This window comes from Oncorhynchus masou, chromosome 32, assembly GCF_036934945.1.
Source record: "Oncorhynchus masou masou isolate Uvic2021 chromosome 32, UVic_Omas_1.1, whole genome shotgun sequence".
NCBI classification, from domain to species: domain Eukaryota; kingdom Metazoa; phylum Chordata; class Actinopteri; order Salmoniformes; family Salmonidae; genus Oncorhynchus; species Oncorhynchus masou.
Genome location: NC_088243.1, coordinates 71,718,776 through 71,741,334, shown reverse-complemented (window position 1 = coordinate 71,741,334; position 22,559 = coordinate 71,718,776). Strand labels below are relative to the sequence as shown.

Sequence of the window (22,559 nt, the reverse complement as noted above, 5' to 3'; positions counted from 1 at the left end):
CCCATTAAACAGTTAGTTTTAGTCCCTAGCCCTCCCTGCCTCTCCCTGTTTGTCTGCGAGAGACCAAGCTCCTTCCTTCTGTCTCGCCTCCACATTGCTTCCATTATTATATTGGATTGTTCTAGCTCACCTCACCGCCGGCACCACCTCACTGATCACAGCTCGCCGTGGCATCATTATCAATCAGATCCTTGCACTCGGCATCCACTCATCCCTCATGACCTCATTTGCAGAGGGGAATTTTCCACGTGTTAATAAGTCATCTTGACTGCTCTGCTTGATTATCGCTGTCATTAGTTTAATTATCTTCATATCTGCCCCCCGATATGATGGTGTTTCCTTTACAATTATTTACAAATGACTCATTTGAAGCTTTAATGCCAGCATTTAATCAGAGGCGGGGCACACTATTTGTGTTGTTGTTGTGGAGCCAATGCAGTCAGGTGACCAAGAGGAAAGCTAAAATGAACCAGTTGATAAAGTACTGAGAGGTTGCTATTGGCCGAGAGTCTTTGAGACCTCTCCTTTCTGTTGCATTGCATGCTAACTCCCTCTCCGAAGCAAGATGGATGGCATGCCCGAAGAGCAGCGAGGTGATTGATAGCTGCAGAAATTGGGTTCCATTTGGCCTGGTGTCGTCCGTAAACTCTTTACGCCAATGATTCATAGGAAAGTTGTAAAGTGCATCATTATAGCTCCTCGTTGAGAGAGCAGGTGTGGAGCGCTGGGTGATTCAGGTATACCAGGCCGGCAGGGAGGAGGTGGGTGGGTGTCCTAGTTCCCATACAGCTGTGACTTGGAAACCAGCATACACTTGTCTCCATTAATGGAACCAGTATAGGCTAGGACAATCAGGCTAGGTTTGTTTTGTGTACGTACTGATAACAGTGTATATAATTAATCCATACTGTAGGTACATCCAGTCCTCTGCTGCCTACCACAGTCTATTCATGTCTCTTTGAATTACAGGAGCTGAAAGAGACAGAGGAGCTGGACATCCAACTGAAGGTGTTCAATGAGAACAAGGAGGAGGACTCCATTGAGCTCTCCCATCGCCTCGATGACATCCGCGCCGAGATGGAATATCCTTTTGTCTGCCCGTGCCACTGTTCCGGCCATGGAAAAGGGGCTGCTGGAAATGAATGTATTGTGTGGGCCTTGCCAGGCTTACAGGTCTAAAGCCGGCAGGGTCAGGTTCATTAGAGAAGGATTTGAGGAACTATAGTGCAATCTCCCAGCCCTATCGCTTACCAGGTAAACAGGCTCTTCTTCTCTTTTGCTTGCCTCGGTTCTGCTCCCTCTCTCACCACCATTCCTCATCTCTCAGCCGTTTCAGCTCTCAACTGGCAGATGCAAGACACGGGATGCAACTGTCAATCATTACCAGTTGTTTTGACTTCAGAACACAGTCTGGTTATGTTATGGCCATCTATTTGAAGTCTGTTAAGGCAGATAAGATTTTTAGTGTAGTTGTTTTGACTGGCACACCGAGGTCCATTTTCTGTGACCTCTATTGTTTTGTCTCCTTAATCACGCCTGTGATTAAAATACTTTACCTTTCTCCCGCTCACTTTTAACTAGAAATGACAAGTTGGTGTCTCCAAGTCGTCCATCTATGTCCGCTGAACTAGAAACTTTTTGAGTGGTTAATAAAGTGAGCCCTAATTGGGTCTCGAGTTCAAGACTTGTTTTAAAGCATTCTTGGCTTGGTGCCTAAATAATTCAAGCAGCTTCTCTAAGGGCATTTGGATGTGTGAAATGCTGACATGGTAGGCAGACAGTGCAGGGCCAGACACTGTTATACAGATGTTCTCACTGCCAACCTTTGTCTCCCAAATTCTCACAGTGCTCGAAAATATGCCACTGATTGCTGTGCTGAGTGACAGTTACTGTTGACGCTGTGAGGGAAGGGAAAAAACAAACACCACACCTGGATTAATGATGTCCTTGAGCAGGTTCACAAATGAGAGGGCCCAATGTTTGTTTCCATGGACAATGTGGTGTTAATCTGTGCTAGCTCTCGTCGCTGACATGCACAAACTTGCACGCATACACGCACACACACACAAGTAGATTGTAGCTTGTTTTCCTTGCCTCATGAATACTAACACTGAGAGACACGTCTCCTCTCTGTCCAGCTCAGGTCTGTGTGCTGAGGATGTGACTCCAGGCCACTAATGAATATGAATGATGCTGTGAAATAGTGATTGATTGACCCTACCACTGACTGGTCCACATCTCACCTCTACTGCTGCTCATGTTTATTCATGCTACCCAGCTCCGCAACATGAGTAAAAGTAAAATGAAGAGAGAGAGATAAAGAGGAGAGTGAGAGGGGGCGAGAGAGCGGGCGAGAGAGCGAGTGAGAGGGAGAGAGCGAGCGAGAGGGGGGGAGAGAGCGAGCGAGAGGGGGGGAGAGAGCGAGCGAGAGGGGGGAGAGCGAGCGAGAGGGGGGGAGAGAGCGAGCGAGAGGGGGAGAGAGCGAGCGAGAGCGCGAGAGGGGGCGGGCGAGCGAGAGGGGGCGGGCGAGCGAGCGAGAGGGGGCGGGCGAGCGAGCGAGAGGGGGCGGGCGAGCGAGCGAGAGGGGGCGGCGAGCGAGCGAGAGGGGGCGGGCGAGCGAGCGAGAGGGGGCGGGCGAGCGAGCGAGAGGGGGCGGGCGAGCGAGCGAGAGGGGGCGGGCGAGCGAGCGAGAGGGGGCGGGCGAGCGAGCGAGAGGGGGCGGGCGAGCGAGCGAGAGGGGGCGGGCGAGCGAGCGAGAGGGGGCGGGCGAGCGAGCGAGAGGGGGCGGGCGAGCGAGCGAGAGGGGGCGGGCGAGCGAGCGAGAGGGGGCGGGCGAGCGAGCGAGAGGGGGGCGGGCGAGCGAGCGAGAGGGGGCGGGCGAGCGAGCGAGAGGGAGGGAGCGAGCGAGCGAGCGAGCGAGAGGGGGCGAGCGAGCGGGCGAGAGGGGGCGAGCGGGCGAGAGGGGGCGAGCGGGCGAGAGGGGGCGAGCGAGCGGGCGAGAGGGGGCGAGCGAGCGGGCGAGAGGGGGCGGGCGGGCGAGAGGGGGCGGGCGAGCGAGAGGGGGCGGGCGAGCGAGAGGGGGCGGGCGAGCGAGCGAGAGGGGGCGGGCGAGCGAGCGAGAGGGGGGCGGGCGGGCGGGAGAGGGGGCGGGCGAGCGAGAGGGGGCGAGGGAGAGGGGGCGAGAGGGAGAGGAGGCGAGAGAGCGAGGGAGAGGGGGCGAGAGGGAGAGGGGGCGAGAGGGAGAGGGGGCGAGAGGGAGAGGGGGCGAGAGGGAGAGGGGGCGAGAGGGAGAGGGGGCGAGAGGGAGAGGGGGCGAGAGGGAGATGGAGGGAGAGGGGGCGAGAGGGAGAGGGGGCGAGAGGGAGATGGAGGGAGAGGGGGCGAGAGGGAGAGGGGGCGAGAGGGGGATGGAGGGAGAGGGGGCGAGAGGGAGAGGGGGCGAGAGGGGGAGAGGGGGCGAGAGGGGGCGAGAGGGAGAGGGGGCGAGAGGGAGAGGGGGCGAGAGGGAGAGGGGGCGAGAGGGAGCGAGACAGGGGGCGAGAGGGAGCGAGACAGGGGGCGAGAGAGGGAGCGAGACAAGGGGCGAGAGAGGGAGCGAGACAAGGCGAGAGAGGGAGCGAGACAAGGCGAGAGAGCGCGAGACGGGGCGCTAGGGGGCGAGAGGGGACGAGAGAGGGAGATTAGACGGGAGAGGGAGATTAGACGGGAGAGGGGCCGAGAGAGGGAGAGGGGCCGAGACATGGCGAGAGGGGACGAGAGAGGGAGAGGGGGCGAGAGAGGGAGATTAGACGGGAGAGGGAGGATAGACGGGAGAGGGGCCGAGAGAGGGAGAGGGGCCGAGAGAGGGAGAGGGGCCGAGACAAGGCGAGTGGGGACGAGAGAGGGAGAGGGGGCGAGAAGGAGCGAGACAAGGCGAGAGAGCGAGAAGGAGCGAGACAAGGCGAGAGAGCGAGACAAGGCGAGAAAGCGCTAGGGGACGAGAGGGGCCGAGACAAGGCGAGAGAGGGAGAGGGGGCGAGAGAGGGAGAGGGGGCGAGAGAGGGAGAGGGAGGGAGAGGGGTCGAGAGGGGCCGAGAGAGGGAGAGGGGCCGAGAGAGGGGACGAGAGGGGACGAGCAAGAGGGGGAGAGAGAGGGAGAGGGGCCGAGAGAGGGGACGAGAGGGGACGAGCAAGAGGGGGAGAGAGCGAGAGGGGGCGAGAGAGAAAGCGAGAGGGGGCGAGAGACCAGGATAGAGATGTGTGTGGGCCTTTGGATTTGCATTGTTCTGTCGGTAGTGTTTTTCATGTTTGCTGATTACTGATAGATATAACTGCAGGGACCCTTTTTTGCTGATAGCTATAACTGTTGGGACCCTTTCGTACTGATAGTTGTAACTTCTGGTACCCTTTCTTACTGATAGATGTATCTGCTTGGACCCTTTCTTACTGATGGATGAAGCTGCTTGAACCTTCACTTACTGATAGATGTAGCTGCTTGAACCATTTCTTACTGATAGGTGTAGCTGCTTGTACCATTTTGAACTGATAGATGTTGCTGCTTGGGACCCTTTTACTAATATATGTAGCTGCTTGAACCCTTTCTTACTAATATATGTAGCTGCTTACACCCTTACTGATAGGTGTAGCTGCTGGGACCCTTTCTTACTGATATATGTAACTGCCGGGACCCTTACTGATAGCTGTAGGGAACCTTTCTTACTGATAGATGTAGCTGCTTGAACCGTTTATTACTGATAGATGTAGTTGCGGGGACCCTTTCTTACTGATATATGTTGCTGCTTGGACCCCTTTACTGATACTGTAGATGTATATTCTTGGACACTTTCTTACTCATAGATGTATCTGCTTTAACCCTTTCTTACTGATAGATGTAACTGATTGAACCCTTTCTTATTGATTCTTTAGATGTATCTGGTTTAACCCTTTAACCCATTGATACTCTTCCGGCGCCGACAGAGATGACCGCCTCGCTTCGCGTTCCTAGGAAACTATGCAGTTTTTTTTTTTTACGTGTTATTTCTTACATGAGTACCCTAGGTCATCTTAGGTTTCATTACATACAGTCGAGAAGAACTACTGTATATAAGATCAGAGTCAACTCACCATCAGTACAACCAAGAATATGTTTTTCGCGACGCGGATCCTGTGTTCTGCCTTACAAACACGACAACGGAATGGATCGCATGCAGCGACCCAAAAAAACGAATCCGAAAAAGAGGGAAACGTGGCGGTCTTCTAGTCAGAGTACGGAGACGGGCACATCGTGCCCCACTTCCTAGCACTCTTCTTGCCAATGTCCAGTCTCTTGACAACAAGGTTGATGAAATCCGAGCAAGGGTAGCATTCCAGAGGGACATCAGACACTGTAACGTTCTGTGCTTCACAGAAACATGGCTCACTGGAGAGACGCTATCCGAAGCGGTGCAGCCAACGGGTTTCTCCACGCATCGCGCCGACAGAAACAAACACCTTTCCCGTAAGAAGAGGGGTGGGGGTGTATGCCTTATGGCTAACAAGGCATGGTGCGATGAAAGAAACATACAGGAACTCAAATCCTTCTGTTCACCTGATTTAGAATTCCTCACAATCAGATGTAGACCGCATTATCTACCAAGAGAATTCTCTTCGATTATAATCACAGCCGTATATATCCCCCCCAAGCAGACACATCGATGGCTGTGAACAAACTTTATTTAACTCTTTGCAAACTGGAAACCATTTATCCGGAGGCTGCATTCATTGTTGTTGGGGATTTTAACAAGGCTAATCTGAAAACAAGACTCCCTAAATTTTATCAGCATATCGATTGCGCAACCATGGGCGGAAAAACCTTGGATCACTGTTACTCTAACTTCCGCGACGCATATAAGGCCCTGCCCCGCCCCCCTTTCGGAAAAGCTGACCACGACTCCATTTTGCTGATACCTGCCTACAGACAAAAGCTAAAAAAACAGAAGCTCCCACGCTGAGGTCTGTCCAACGCTGGTCCGACCAAGCTGACTTCACACTCCAAGACTGCTTCCATCACGTGGACTGGGACATGTTTCGTATTGCGTCAGATAACAACATTGACGAATACGCTGATTTGGTGTGCGAGTTCATTAGAACGTTCGTTGAAGATGTCGTTCCCATAGCAACGATTAAAACATTCCCTAACCAGAAACCTTGGATTGATGGCAGCATTCGCGTGAAACTGAAAGCGCGAACCACTGCTTTCAATCAGGGCAAGGTGTCTGGTAACATGACTGAATACAAACAATGCAGCTATTCCCTCCGTAAGGCTATCAAACAAGCTAAGCGTCAGTACAGAGACAAAGTAGAATCCCAATTCAATGGCTCAGACACAAGAGGCATGTGGCAGGGTCTACAGTCAATCACGGACTACAGGAAGAAATCCAGCCCAGTCACGGACCAGGATGTCTTGCTCCCAGGCAGACTAAATAACTTTTTTGCCCGCTTTGAGGACAATACAGTGCCACTGACACTGCCTGCAACGGAAAAATGTGGTCTCTCCTTCACTGCAGCCGAGGTGAGTAAAACATTTAAACGTGTTAACCCTCGCAAGGCTGCAGGCCCAGACGGCATCCCCAGCCGCGCCCTCAGAGCATGCGCAGACCAGCTGGCTGGTGTGTTTACGGACATATTCAATCAATCCCTATACCAGTCTGCTGTTCCCACATGCTTCAAGAGGGCCACCATTGTTCCTGTTCCCAAGAAAGCTAAGGTAACTGAGCTAAACGACTACCGCCCCGTAGCACTCACTTCCGTCATCATGAAGTGCTTTGAGAGACTAGTCAAGGACCATATCACCTCCACCCTACCTGACACCCTAGACCCACTCCAATTTGCTTACCGCTCAAATAGGTCCACGGACGATGCAATCTCAACAACACTGCACACTGCCCTAACCCATCTGGACAAGAGGAATACCTATGTGAGAATGCTGTTCATCGACTACAGCTCGGCATTCAACACCATAGTACCCTCCAAGCTCGTCATCAAGTTCGAGACCCTGGGTCTCGACCCCGCCCTGTGCAACTGGGTACTGGACTTCCTGACGGGCCGCCCCCAGGTGGTGAGGGTAGGTAACAACATCTCCTCCCCGCTGATCCTCAACACTGGGGCCCCACAAGGGTGCGTTCTGAGCCCTCTCCTGTACTCCCTGTTCACCCACGACTGCGTGGCCACGCACGCCTCCAACTCAATCATCAAGTTTGCGGACGACACAACAGTGGTAGGCTTGATTACCAACAACGACGAGACGGCCTACAGGGAGGAGGTGAGGGCCCTCGGAGTGTGGTGTCAGGAAAATAACCTCACACTCAACGTCAACAAAACTAAGGAGATGATTGTGGACTTCAGGAAACAGCAGAGGGAACACCCCCCTATCCACATCGATGGAACAGTAGTGGAGAGAGTAGCAAGTTTTAAGTTCCTCGGCATACACATCACAGACAAACTGAATTGGTCCACTCACACAGACAGCATCGTGAAGAAGGCGCAGCAGCGCCTCTTCAACCTCAGGAGGCTGAAAAAGTTTGGCTTGTCACCAAAAGCACTCACAAACTTCTACAGATGCACAATCGAGAGCATCCTGGCGGGCTGTATCACCGCCTGGTACGGCAACTGCTCCGCCCTCAACCGTAAGACTCTCCAGAGGGTAGTGAGGTCTGCACAACGCATCACCGGTGGGCAAACTACCTGCCCTCCAGGACACCTACACCACCCGATGGCCATAAAGATCATCAAGGACAACAACCACCCGAACCACTGCCTGTTCACCCCGCTATCATCCAGAAGGCGAGGTCAGTACAGGTGCATCAAAGCTGGGACCGAGAGACTGAAAAACAGCTTCTATCTCAAGGCCATCAGACTGTTAAACAGCCACCACTAACATTGAGTGACTGCTGCCAACACACTGACACTGACTCAACTTCAGCCACTTTAATAATGGGAATTGATGGGAAATGATGTAAATATATCACTAGCCACTTTAAACAATGCTACCTTATATAATGTTACTTACCCTACATTATTCATGTCATATGCATACGTATATACTGTACTCTCTATCATCGACTGCATCCTTATGTAATACATGTATCACTAGCCACTTTAACTATGCCACTTTGTTTACATACTCATCTCATATGTATATACTGTACTCGATACCATCCACTGTATCTTGCCTATGCTGCTCTATACCATCACTCATTTATATATCCTTATGTACATATTCTTTATCCCCTTACACTGTGTATAAGACAGTAGTTTAGGAATTGTTAGTTAGATTACTTGTTGGTTATTACTGCATTGTCGGAACTAAGAAGCACAAGCATTTCGCTACACTCACATTAACATCTGCTAACCATGTGTATGTGACAAATAAAATTTGATTTGATTTGATTTTGATTTCTTACTGGTAGATGTAACTGATTGAACCCTTTCTTATTGGTTCTTTAGATGTATCTGCTTTAACCCTTTCTTACTGGTAGATGTAACTGATTGAACCCTTTCTTAGTGATTCTTTAGATGCATCTGCTTTAACCCTTTCTTACTGGTAGATGTAACTGATTGAACCCTTTCTTATTGATTCTTTAGATGTATCTGCTTTAACCCTTTCTTACTGGTAGATGTAGCTGATTGAACCCTTTCTTATTGATTCTTTAGATGTAGCTGCTTGAACCCTTTCTTACTTATAGATGTAGTTGCTGGGACTCTTTCTTACTGATATAGGTAGCTGCTTGTACCCTTTCTTACTGATACTGTAGATGTAGCTGCTCACACCCTTTATTTCTGATAGATGTAGCTGCTGGGACCCTTTCTTACCAATATATGTAGCCGCTTGTAACCTTTCTTACTAATACCGTAGATGTAGCTGCTTTTTTCTTTATTTTACATTTTAATAAAAATAAATCCACTGAGTAAATCTAACATCCCGATTCTCGAGCTGCAACACAGACATGTACTGAGTTTGTGTCAATGGAGATGAATATATCATTATTTGACTAGCTACTCCGTGTCTGCCCCTCCAGTTTTTTGTGATGCTGAGTTTGCCGACTGTCAGCTGTACGTAAACACATGGACAAATCCATTTTTGTCTCCGTGTGTTGTGGAAAGGTAACACTATTTGTTTCAAGCTAACGTTAGCAGACATAAGATGGACATTTAATGGGCTCTAAAGTGCCAGCAGTTCATTCGAATTTGCTAGTAAAATAAATGAAATACAAATACGAAAAATAACTGGTCCCATTTGTGTGAGTGTGATATACATTTAATTCTGCTTCCCATTAGTTGTATTTTACACGTAACATTACGAGGATCACGCAACCAGCGCGCACGACCCACGTGGAGTTCCAGGTCTCCGGTAGCCTCTGGAACTGCCGATCTGCGGCCAACAAGGCAGAGTTCATCTCAGCCTATGCCTCCCTCCAGTCCCTCGACTTCTTGGCACTGACGGAAACATGGATCACCACAGATAACACTGCTACTCCTACTGCTCTCTCTTCGTCCGCCCACGTGTTCTCGCACACCCCGAGAGCTTCTGGTCAGCGGGGTGGTGGCACCGGGATCCTCATCTCTCCCAAGTGGTCATTCTCTCTTTCTCCCCTTACCCATCTGTCTATCGCCTCCTTTGAATTCCATGCTGTCACAGTTACCAGCCCTTTCAAGCTTAACATCCTTATCATTTATCGCCCTCCAGGTTCCCTCGGAGAGTTCATCAATGAGCTTGATGCCTTGATAAGCTCCTTTCCTGAGGACGGCTCACCTCTCACAGTCCTGGGCGACTTTAACCTCCCCACGTCTACCTTTGACTCATTCCTCTCTGCCTCCTTCTTTCCACTCCTCTCCTCTTTTGACCTCACCCTCTCACCTTCCCCCTACTCACAAGGCAGGCAATACGCTCGACCTCATCTTTACTAGATGCTGTTCTTCCACTAACCTCATTGCAACTCCCCTCCAAGTCTCCGACCACTACCTTGTATCCCTTTCCCTCTCGCTCTCATCCAACACTTCCCACACTGCCCCTACTCGGATGGTATCGCGCCGTCCCAACCTTCGCTCTCTCTCCCCCGCTACTCTCTCCTCTTCCATCCTATCATCTCTTCCCTCTGCTCATACCTTCTCCAACCTATCTCCTGATTCTGCCTCCTCAACCCTCCTCTCTTCCCTTTCTGCATCCTTTGACTCTCTATGTCCCCTATCCTCCAGGCCGGCTCGGTCCTCCCCTCCCGCTCCGTGGCTCGACGACTCATTGCGAGCTCACAGAACAGAGCTCCGGACAGCCGAGCGGAAATGGAGGAAAACTCGCCTCCCTGCGGACCTGGCATCCTTTCACTCCCTCCTCTCTACATTTTCCTCCTCTGTCTCTGCTGCTAAAGCCACTTTCTACCACTCTAAATTCCAAGCATCTGCCTCTAACCCTAGGAAGCTCTTTGCCACCTTCTCCTCCCTCCTGAATCCTCCTCCCCCCCCTCCTCCCTCTCTGCAGATGACTTCGTCAACCATTTTGAAAAGAAGGTCGACGACATCCGATCCTCAAGTCAAACGACACCGCTGGTTCTGCTCACACTGCCCTACCCTGTGCTCTGACCTCTTTCTCCCCTCTCTCTCCAGATGAAATCTCGCTTCTTGTGACGGCCGGCCGCCCAACAACCTGCCCGCTTGACCCTATCCCCTCCTTTCTTCTCCAGACCATTTCCGGAGACCTTCTCCCTTACCTCACCTCGCTCATCAACTCATCCCTGACCGCTGGCTACGTCCCTTCCGTCTTCAAGAGAGCGAGAGTTGCACCCCTTCTGAAAAAACCTACACTCGATCCCTCCGATGTCAACAACTACAGACCAGTATCCCTTCTTTCTTTTCTCTCCAAAACTCTTGAACGTGCCATCCTTGGCCAGCTCTCCTGCTATCTCTCTCAGAATGACCTTCTTGATCCAAATCAGTCAGGTTTCAAGACTAGTCATTCAACTGAGACTGCTCTTCTCTGTATCACGGAGGCGCTCCGCACTGCTAAAGCTAACTCTCTCTCCTCTGCTCTCATCCTTCTAGACGTATCGGCTGCCTTCGATACTGTGAACCATCAGACCCTCCTCTCCACCCTCTCCGATTTGGGCATCTCTGGCGCGGCCCACGCTTGGATTGCGTCCTACCTGACAGGTCGCTCCTACCAGGTGGCGTGGCGAGAATCTGTCTCCTCGCCACGCGCTCTCACCACTGGTGTCCCCCAGGGCTCTGTTCTAGGCCCTCTCCTATTCTCGCTATACACCAAGTCACTTGGCTCTGTCATAACCTCACATGGTCTCTCCTATCATTGCTATGCAGACGACACACAATTAATCTTCTCCTTTCCCCCTTCTGATGACCAGGTGGCGAATCGCATCTCTGCATGTCTGGCAGACATATCAGTGTGGATGACGTATCACCACCTCAAGCTGAACCTAGGCTAGACAGAGCTGCTCTTCCTCCCGGGGAAGGACTGCCCGTTCCATGATCTCGCCATCACGGTTGACAACTCCATTGTGTCCTCCTCCCAGAGCGCTAAGAACCTTGGCGTGATCCTGGACAACACCCTGTCGTTCTCAACTAACATCATGGCGGTGGCCCGTTCCTGTAGGTTCATGCTCTACAACATCCGCAGAGTACGACCCTGCCTCACACAGGAAGCGGCGCAGATCCTAATCCAGGCACTTGTCATCTCCCGTCTGGATTACTGCAACTCGCTGTTGGCTGGGCTCCCTGCCTGTGCCATTAAACCCCTACAACTCATCCAGAACGCCGCAGCCCGTCTGGTGTTCAACCTTCCCAAGTTCTCTCACGTCACCCCGCTCCTCCGCTCTCTCCACTGGCTTCCAGTTGAAGCTCGCATCCGCTACAAGACCATGGTGCTTGCCTACGGAGCTGTGAGGGGAACGGCACTGCAGTACCTCCAGGCTCTGATCAGGCCCTACACCCAAACAAGGGCACTGCGTTCATCCACCTCTGGCCTGCTCGCCTCCCTACCACTGAGGAAGTACAGTTCCCGCTCAGCCCAGTCAAAACTGTTCGCTGCTCTGGCCCCCAATGGTGGAACAAACTCCCTCACGACGCCAGGACAGCGGAGTCAATCACCACCTTCCGGAGACTCCTGAAACCCCACCTCTTCAAGGAATACCTAGGATAGGATAAGTAATCCTTCTCACCCCCCTTAAATGATTTAGATGCACCATTGTAAAGTGGCTGTTCCACTGGATGTCAGAAGGTGAATTCACCAATTTGTAAGTCGCTCTGGATAAGAGCGTCTGCTAAATGACTTAAATGTAAATGTAAATGCAACCTGATAGACTAACTGTAATTAGGATCCACGTCAAAAAACTCAGAAATAGCGATATAATAAATGCCTTACCCTTTGATGATCTTCTTCTGTTGGCACTCCAAAAGGTCCCAGTTACATCACAAATTGTCCTTTTGTTCGATAATGTCCTTCTTTATATCCATAAAAATTCAGTTTAGCTGGCCCGCTTCAGTTAATAATCCACCCAGTTTCCCTCCATCAAAATGCATACAAAATGAATCCCAAACATTACTAATAAACTTTTCCAAACAAGTCAAACAACGTTTATAATCAAACCTTAGGTACCCTAATAAACCCTAGTAAATAAATGATACAATTTAAGACGGAGAATCGTTATTGTCTTTACCGGAGAAAAATACAAAAGAACCCGGTCTCTTCCACGTGCTTGGAAACACTACAGCCAAAATGGGAGCCACCTACAAAAACTACAATTTCTGGCTAATTTTTCCAAAAAACAGCCTGGAACTCTTTCTACAGACTGTTGACATCTAGTGGAATCCCTAGGAACTGCAATCTGGGAGGATTTTGACATAATACAAGTGACAGACATTGAAAACAGTGGTAGGCTGAAAAAATACATTGGGGGGGATGGTTTGTCCTCGGGGTTTCGCCAGCCATATCAGTTATGTTATACTCATTGACTTAATTGTAACAGTTTTAGAAACTTTAGCGTGTTTTCTATCCAAATCTACCAATTATATGCATATCCTAGCTTCTGGGCCTGAGTAACAGGCAGTTTACTTTGGGCACGCTTTTCATCCGGACGTGAAAATACTGCTCCATACCCAAGAGAGGTTATGCTTTGTGTACCCAGTTTGCGGTTTGTGTCGATGAGGTCATTTGTTTTCATGTTTTAAATTATTTTGCTTTTAGTGTTGATTAGAATTGGCCCTGTTTGAGAGCTGACAAGCGTTCCTCTACTATAGGGACTAAACTTGGGGGCATGTGCTAAGAAAAAAAAACGTTATAGATAATTATCTCCAATCTACACTGTACATGTAATGGAATAAACATACAATCTGTGCTGATTCAACAAAACATATATTTATTTCATATGTTCTGTACTTATCAGTATGAATATTTTATTTATGCTTTGTAAATACCTTTTCAGAGGACTGAACTGAACCAGGCATGATCATAATCTCCAATTTATATGTAACTGCTTGAACCCTTTCTTACTGATAGATGTAACTGCTTAGACCCTTTCTTACTGATAGATGTAGCTGCTTGAACCCTTTCTTACTGATATATGTAACTGCTTGAACCCTTTCTTACTGATAGATGTAGCTGCTTAGACCCTTTCTTACTGATATATATAGCTGCTGGGACCCTTTCTTACTGATATATGTAACTGCTTGAATCCTTTCTTACTGATATATGTATCTGCTTGAACCCTTTCTTACTGATATATGTAACTGCTTGAACCCTTTCTTACTGATATATGTAACTGCTTGAACCCTTTCTTACTGATATATGTAACTGCTTGAACCCTTTCTTACTGATAGATGTAACTGCTTAGACCCTTTCTTACTGATATACAGTGCCTTGCGAAAGTATTCGGCCCCCTTTGAACTTTGCGAACTTTTGCCACATTTCAGGCTTCAAACATAAAGATATAAAACTGTATTTTTTTGTGAAGAATCAACAACAAGTGGGACACAATCATGAAGTGGAACGACATTTATTGGATATTTCAAACTTTTTTAACAAATCAAAAACTGAAAAATTGGGCGTGCAAAATTATTCAGCCCCTTTACTTTCAGTGCAGCAAACTCTCTCCAGAAGTTCAGTGAGGATCTCTGAATGATTCAATTTTTTATTTTATTTTTATTTTTATTTTACCTTTATTTAACCAGGCAAGTCAGTTAAGAACAAATTCTTATTTTCAATGACGGCCTGGGAACAGTGGGTTAACTGCCTGTTCAGGGGCAGAACAACAGATTTGTACCTTGTCAGTTCGGGGGTTTGAACTCCTTCCGGTTACTAGTCCAACGCTCTAACCACTAGGCTACCCTGCCGCCCCAAGGAGGAATGTTGACCTAAATGACTAATGATGATAAATACAATCCACCTGTGTGTAATCAAGTCTCCGTATAAATGCACCTGCACTGTGATAGTCTCAGAGGTCCGTTAAAAGCGCAGAGAGCATCATGAAGAACAAGGAACACACCAGGCAGGTCCGAGATACTGTTGTGAAGAAGTTTAAAGCCGGATTTGGATACAAAAAGATTTCCCAAGCTTTAAACATCCCAAGGAGCACTGTGCAAGCGATAATATTGAAATGGAAGGAGTATCAGACCACTGCAAATCTACCAAGACCTGGCCGTCCCTCTAAACTTTCAGCTCATACAAGGAGAAGACTGATCAGAGATGCAGCCAAGAGGCCCATGATCACTCTGGAGGAACTGCAGAGATCTACAGCTAAGGTGGGAGACTCTGTCCATAGGACAACAATCAGTCATATATTGCACAAATCTGGCCTTTATGGAAGAGTGGCAAGAAGAAAGCCATTTCTTAAAGATATCCATAAAAAGTGTAGTTTAAAGTTTGCCACAAGCCACCTGGGAGACACACCAAACATGTGGAAGAAGGTGCTCTGGTCAGATGAAACCAAAATTGAACTTTTTGGCAACAATGCAAAACGTTATGTTTGGCGTAAAAGCAACACAGCTCATCACCCTGAACACACCGTATCCACTGTCAAACATGGTGGTGGCAGCATCATTGTTTGGGCCTGCTTTTCTTCAGCAGGGACAGGGAAGATGGTTAAAATTGATGGGAAGATGTATGGAGCCAAATACAGGACCATTCTGGAAGAAAACCTGATGGAGTCTGCAAAAGACCTTAGACTGGGACGGAGATTTGTCTTCCAACAAGACAATGATCCAAAACATAAAGCAAAATCTACAATGGAATGGTTCAAAAATAAACATATCCAAGTGTTAGAATGGCCAAGTCAAAGTCCAGACCTGAATCCAATCGAGAATCTGTGGGAAGAACTGAAAACTGCTGTTCACAAATACTCTCCATCCAACCTCACTGTGCTCGAGCTGTTTTGCAAGGAGGAATGGGAAAAAAATTCAGTCTCTCGATGTGCAAAACTGATAGAGACATACCTCAAGCGACTTACAGCTGTAATCGCAGCAAAAGGTGGCGCTACAAAGTATTAACTTAAGGGGGCTGAATAATTTTGCACGCCCAATTTTTCAGTTTGATTTGTTAAAAAAGTTTGAAATATCCAATAAATGTTGTTCCACTTGTTTTTGATTCTTCACAAAAAAATACAGTTTTATATCTTTATGTTTGAAGCCTGAAATGTGGCAAAAGGTCGCAAAGTTCAAGGGGGCCGAATACTTTCACAAGGCACTGTATATAGCTGCTGAGACCCTTTCTTACTGATATATGTAACTGCTTGAACCCTTTCTTACTGATATATGTAACTGCTTGAACCCTTTCTTACTGATATATATAGCTGCTTATACCCTTTCTTACTGATAGATTTAGCTGCTTAGACCCTTTCTTACTGATATATGTAACTGCTTGAAGCCTTTCTTACTGATAGATTTAGCTGCTTAGACCCTTTCTTACCGATATATTTAGCTGCTTATACCCTTTCTTACTGATATATGTAACTGCTTGAACCCTTTCTTACTGATAGATGTAGCTGCTTAGACCCTTTCTTACTGATATATGTAACTGCTTGAACCCTTTCTTACTGATAGATGTAGCTGCTTAGACCCTTTCTTACTGATATATGTAACTGCTTGAACCCTTTCTTACTGATAGATTTAGCTTCTTAGACCCTTTCTTACTGATATATGTAGCTGCTTGAACCCTTTCTTACTGATAGATATAGCTGCTTAGACCCTTTCTTACTGATATATGTAACTGCTTAGACCCTTTCTTACTGATATATGTAACTGCTTGAACCCTTTCTTACTGATATATATAGCTGCTTAGACCCTTTCTTACTGATAGATGTAGCTGCTTAGACCCTTTCTTACTGATAGATTTAGCTGCTTAGACCCTTTCTTAATGATAGATGTAGCTGCTTAGACCCTTTCTTACTGATAGATGTAGCTGCTTAGACCCTTTCTTACTGATAGATGTAGCTGCTTAGACCCTTTCTTACTGATAGATTTAGCTGCTTAGACCCTTTCTTAATGATAGATGTAGCTGCTTAGACCCTTTCTTACTGATAAATGTAGCTGCTTAGACCCTTTCTTACTAATATATGTAGTTGCTTGCACCCTTTCTTACTGATAGATGTAACTGCTTAGTCCCTGGGATCCTTTCTTACTGATAGATGTAGCTGCTTCGTCCCTGGGATCCTTTCTTGCTGATAGATGTAGCTGCTTGCACCGTTTCTTACTGATAGATGTAGCTGCTTGCACCGTTTCTTACTGATAGATGTAGCTGCTTATACCCTTTCCCAGTCCGGGCCTCTACTCTACTAACGTCCCCCCTCAGATAGCAGTGTGGCAAGCCTATAATTGCATCTCACCAGTTTGGTAATTCTCATCGGCTTCTTCCAGGCTCATACAGGAGTGGGAAGCGATACATCAGAGAAGCCTGGATTCCCATCCCCTGCGCTCGCCGAATTTGATATGGGAGAACTATTTTGGTTACAGACATGGCTGAAGTTAATAAGAAAATGTCAGACAGCGTTAAAATGGATTGATTTGCGCTGATGGTGGTGGATGGATCATGTGGTGTATGAAATAGTGGGAACAGTTGGAGAGTATGGAGCACTGTTCTGTCATTTTGGGTGTGTCAAGTCTTTGCACTGGTTGTCAAGTGATGTTCACTCACGCTTAAGTAACTTTTCAGAGGTGATCAATGCTCGATTGTCATTCAACAGCCTTTTGAGACGATGAACTTAACAGTTTTTCCATCATAGCGGATATAATTTGCTCTAAACAACTTTGATGGGGCCGCACAACTTTGACATGTCCTTTTATGTAGCTAAAAACCACGAAACGAAGCTCGTCCGACCGTGTCATCTCCCCTTATCTGAGTAAGCCAGGCCCTTGGTCCCTCCTTTTAAGCCCTCTGGACTAAACAAGAACACAAATCAGATATATTTTTCTGCTGGGTGACCACAGACAAATGTGAATGAATGCAGAGCCTCTGACTGTGAAAGTGTTTTAGCCCAGACAGTGTATCACCCTGCAGTCAGCAGGTAAATATTTCAGCAGACATTGTTAAAACGTACGCTTCATATTATGACGGCAATCAATTTTTCATCTTTCCCGGCTGAACACTGCACTATTCCGTCTCACTCTATTCCCCTTGTTTTCTGCATGTGTGCACAGATTGAAAATAAGACTATTTCTGAGTTTTATTTATTTTCTACATGCTTTTCAAACATGAATATCCACGGGAGGATCCTTTCTCAAGCAAACTGTTTTGTATAAGCCCCCTCAAGCTATTTATTTCTCTAAATTCTTTTACAGTTTTGGGACTGGGTTTGTTGTTAGTTCAAAGAAGATCAAATGTAATCTTGCTATAGATTAAAATTCCAGTTCCATATTCCTCGTAAACACAGATGAAATACAATATACTGTAAAGTGATCGTGATATTATTCTGAAATCCCACTTGGATATTATGTTTAAACACATGCACATCTCAAGAGAAATCACTTTTTCCTTGATTTGAACATTTCTCCCTATGGTTTCAATTCCATAAAAATCAACTTTGAAATGTTGTGCCAAGCGCTCCATTTCGCAGCCTCTGACAGTTCTTGATCTGAAACAAATAGCCAGCAATCCAACTCAGAGAAACGGACATAATGAAATGAATAATACACCATAGACAGTGATTTCTCATCTGATTCAACAACTATTTTAGACATCACAAGCCATCGCTCGCACTCCTTGGGGAGGCGCATAATCAGTACCTTTAGCAAGTTTAATAACACATATTTTCTCTTCGAAGGACAAGGCTCAATCTGATACAATATTTTCCATAGTGACTGATCCCCCTTTTCATGATCCAAACCCAATGGAGTTTTCACGTGATTAATTTCCTCTTCCTTGAAAGGCGCAGAGTGATAGGTGGAACACAGGGACTGTTCTTTATTGCCAAATCCCCTCCTAAAGTTGGCTGTTTACTCTTCTGCCGCTCCCGAGAGGGAAAACAGATGTGAGGAATTGTCGCAGTGCTTGCTTGTGCACAATGACACTTGTCTGAGTACTAGTTCGAGATGGGAAAACTAACACTGTGATTTGAGGATCTTCCAAATGATTTTGATTGATTTTAGAATGCACTGTCACTATATTATTAAATTGATGAAGCACAGGTTTAAGCACTCCTTCATTCCCATGTCCGTATAATACCTAAACAGCAATAGGTAAAGCTTATCTGTGTTAGTATGCCACTGACCGAATAAGGGAATGTGAAATGTGTTATGCATGTGGCTAAATGAGAGGGGTTCAATGTGTATATGTGTGAATGTGCTTTTCCAGTTCATCATATCCTATATGAGGAGAAGTGGTTAAAGGTAATAGAGGACTTGGTTAGAGAAGGCACATGAATTGTAAATGTTTGCCTTCTCCTTTTAAATGGTCTGTCATAGTAGCCTACTACTGCAAGCTGTTTTCTCTCAATTATTTGCTACACTGCCATGACATTATATACCTTAACTCCCTTCTCACTGATATGGGTGAGGTGTACCATCTCCTGTCCAACATGGTGAAAGACACCGGGTCGGAGACCTACTTCCTGTCAATCCTACAGCATCTCCTGCTCATCAGGAACGACTACTACATCAGGTGAGTTCTGCACAAACAACCACATCCCTTCGCACTGCTTTCACAGGAAGACTGCATATCCACAAGACCGGTCTTGAGAAAAACATAAGGCTGAAATGTTGACATTAAACAGTCTCTAGTCTATTCCCTCTTTTTGTTTTATTCAGTAGTATGTAGCCCCTGTAAGGGATGCACTTTGCTGTGTAGCACTAATGCTGCTTTATCAACGCAGAAACCTCAAGGACGTCCACTCCTTGACACCGCATTCGAGTAAGGCCAGATAATGAAACACGCGTCTGACCTCTGTAGATAAGTGTGCCACAATCCTTGTAAAACTACATTACTTCCTATAGCAAGTGCTATTCTCAAAACCTTGCCATCTCCATCTCCCAGGGGAAAGCATGTAAGCATTCAACATGAAAGATTCACATGTCCATTTTCTCCTCTCAGGGCTTCTCTCTCTCTCTCTCTCTCTCTCTCTCTGTCTCTCTCTCTGTCTCTCTCTCTGTCTCTCTCTCTGTCTCTCTCTCTCTGCCTCTCTCTCTGTCTCTCTCTGTGTAATCACTGTGATCAAAGTGCCAGGGCCATATCAGAGCAGATCTAATATTCTGTACTTTAGAACGATTAAGTAATTATTCAAATGGCGGCCCGGCTCTGGATTCCTGTAAATGTGTCAATCACAGGAAAAAAAAGAGGGAGATAGTGGCGGCTCCTCTGATGGCAATGACAGTGATCAATTCGCTGCTGTGTCAGACTTTTCACCGAAATAAAATATTTAACAAAAAATAGAGAGAAGACAAGAGGAATTTACCATAGACAAGTTGCTGCTCACTCGGCTGGTATGAATAATGCATTCCTCATTTTGTTGGAGAAAGTGAGAAATAGAAAACACATTAAGTAGCTAGTGCAGCATAGCACCTCAGCACTCCTCTCTGTCTCTTACCCCACTACTGACGCCAATGCTCTCCACCACCGACAGTAAAAAAGGATCACTACAAATGCTAATTAAAAATGGATGTGCTTATTAAAGATATGCTTTTAAAAATACATTTCCCACCGCTCTCCCTCCTCCCCTACTCCATGAGGAAGACATTCCACATACATCACTGGGCTTTGCGAGGTGCGTTCTTTTTCCAGCTCAGGCCTCAATTCATCATCAATATATCCCTTTTCGGCCACTTTGAACCAGCATATCTTTTTATGTTTCAGATTAAATTGGCTGGTTGGGAAATGGCAGGTCTTTAATTTTAGATTAAAGGGAGACCTTAAGATCATTTTGGGCTTTGATGACCGTATCTCTATTGGGATCCAGGGGGGAGGAAGTGGGCCACTGACGCTCGCTGCCAGGCCAAATCAGGTGATGGAGCGAAACTTGTCCATAGGTGTATGCGATGGCTTCCTGATCAAAGGGACGCATAACATGCCTATGCCAATATTCCAACAGAATGTGGACTTTGGCTTCCAATGTTATACATTTTCAACATGACAGCCTTGTACCCTGTTTCAAACACAGGGCAGATGTGTGTGTTCAATTTGGAGAAGCACCTCTCGAAACCATCACCAATTGGTGAAGGGGGGGCTTGTTTTATTTTCGATATTTAATCTGAGAGTGCCATGCTTGATGAATGGGAGCACATCAAACCCCTGCTAAATTTAGAGCGGATATCCTCTTTTGGAGTGGAGCGATATGGGGATTACACTGGTTATGTGGAGCAGGGCTGGACGAGAGACTGCGAGGGGAGTTTGTGCTGCTGCTAGAATCCCAATGTCATGTGGAGGGGAAAGGTGCCAGAGTGAAGGAGTGAAGGATGGTGCTAGGGACATATGTTGACTTCTGGAGCCCAGCCTTGCCCAGGCTCTGGTGGGGCCTGACAGTTCTGGGTCACTCGCTCACTCCTTCCCTTCCCTTTCTCAGTTATCTTGGTGGTAGTGGCAGAGAGGAGCGGGGGATGCTGGGAAAATAGGGTGACTTATTGAGATAATAATGTGGTCTACACCGGCGACAGTACTAAACCGGGTTGCCACAGTGCTAAGCCACACAGGGGCGCCGTGCACTCGCTCGATCTCATGACAAGTGGGTGATTACAGCCATAGGAACAAGACATCTGCCATTTCATGTTTACAAAAATGTTTTTACATGTTTTGGTTCTTATAATATCTGTTTACAATATGATAAGACCTGTCCACATTTTATAGGGAACCCTGATTTACTCCTTGTCATCACAAATAAAGCCCCACATATAGGATGTACATTCTAGTATAAGCAGAAATCCAATAATTTACATGTTTGGTCAATATGCACTCGTACGTGTCTTATTTCCATGCATGTTCAGAGCTCTCAACATCTTTTGTATATTGAAGTGATCTCTCTGAAATGATCTGCATACCAACAATTCCAGCCTATTTGGTTCATTGCTCAAAGCAATGAATCTATTTGAGCCACAATGCTCTTACCCCCTGCTCCCCTTTCCAAAGGCAGTAAAGAGAGAGCAGGACTTTGAAAAAAGCTTTGATTTCTTTATCTGCATCGGAGCCTTCTGAGCCTCCCACGCAACCTGAGTATCAGCAAGCAGCATTGCGCCTGACCACAGAGGCCAGCAGGAAATTAGAGCACAGCTAATCTGCCTAATAAAGGCCTCCCTCAGAAAACATGTGAGTGTACACTACCGGTCAAAAGTTTTAGAACACCTATTCATTCAAGGGTTTTTCTTTATTTTGACTGTTTTCTACATTGTAGAATAATAGTCAAGACATCAGTCATGTAGTAACCAAAAAAGTGTTAAAAAATTCAAAGTATATTTTATATTTGAGATTCTTCAAATAGCCACCCTTTGCCTTGATGACAGCTTTGCATACTCTTGGCATTCTCTCAACCAGTTTCATGAGGTATTCACCTGGAATGCATTTTAATTCAATGTTAATTTGTGGAGTTTCTTTACTTCTTAATGCATTTCAATTAACGGATGTGCCTTATTAAATGTATTTGTGGAATTTTTTTCCTTAATGCATTTCAGCCAATCAGTTGTGTTGTGACAAGGGGGGAGGTATACAGAAGATAGCCATTTTGGTAAAAGACCAAGTCCATATTATAGAAAGAACAGCTCAAATAAGCAAAGAGAAACAACAGTCCATCATTACTTTAAGACATGAAGGTCAGTCAATACGGAAAATGTCAAGTTTCTTCAAGTGCACTCGCAAAAACCATCAAGCGCTATGATGAAACTGGCTCTCATGAGGACCGCCACAGGAATGGAAGACCCAGAGTTACCTCTGCTACAGAGGATACGTTCATTAGAGTTACCAGCCTCAGAAATCGCAGCCCAAATAAATTCTTCAGAGTTCAATTAACAGACTTATCTCAACATCAACTGTTCATCGGAGACTGCGTGAATCAGACCTTCATGGTAAAATTGCTGCATAGAAACTACTACTAAAGGACACCAATAATAAGAAGAGACTTGCTTGGGCCAAG

At 46.7% G+C, this 22,559-nt stretch overlaps 1 protein-coding gene across 5 annotated transcripts in view; it reads left to right on the top strand.

Annotated features, from left to right (window-relative positions):
- LOC135526552 (protein diaphanous homolog 2-like) overlaps positions 1-22,559 on the top strand; it is a 728,420-nt gene that overhangs the window by 212,590 nt on the left and 493,271 nt on the right. For all 5 annotated transcript variants that reach the window (XM_064955040.1, XM_064955039.1, XM_064955041.1 and 2 more), the window contains 2 exons: positions 970-1,082; positions 18,992-19,108. In XM_064955040.1, coding sequence (XP_064811112.1) covers positions 970-1,082; positions 18,992-19,108 — 230 coding nt within the window. The remainder of the gene's footprint in view (positions 1-969; positions 1,083-18,991; positions 19,109-22,559) is intronic.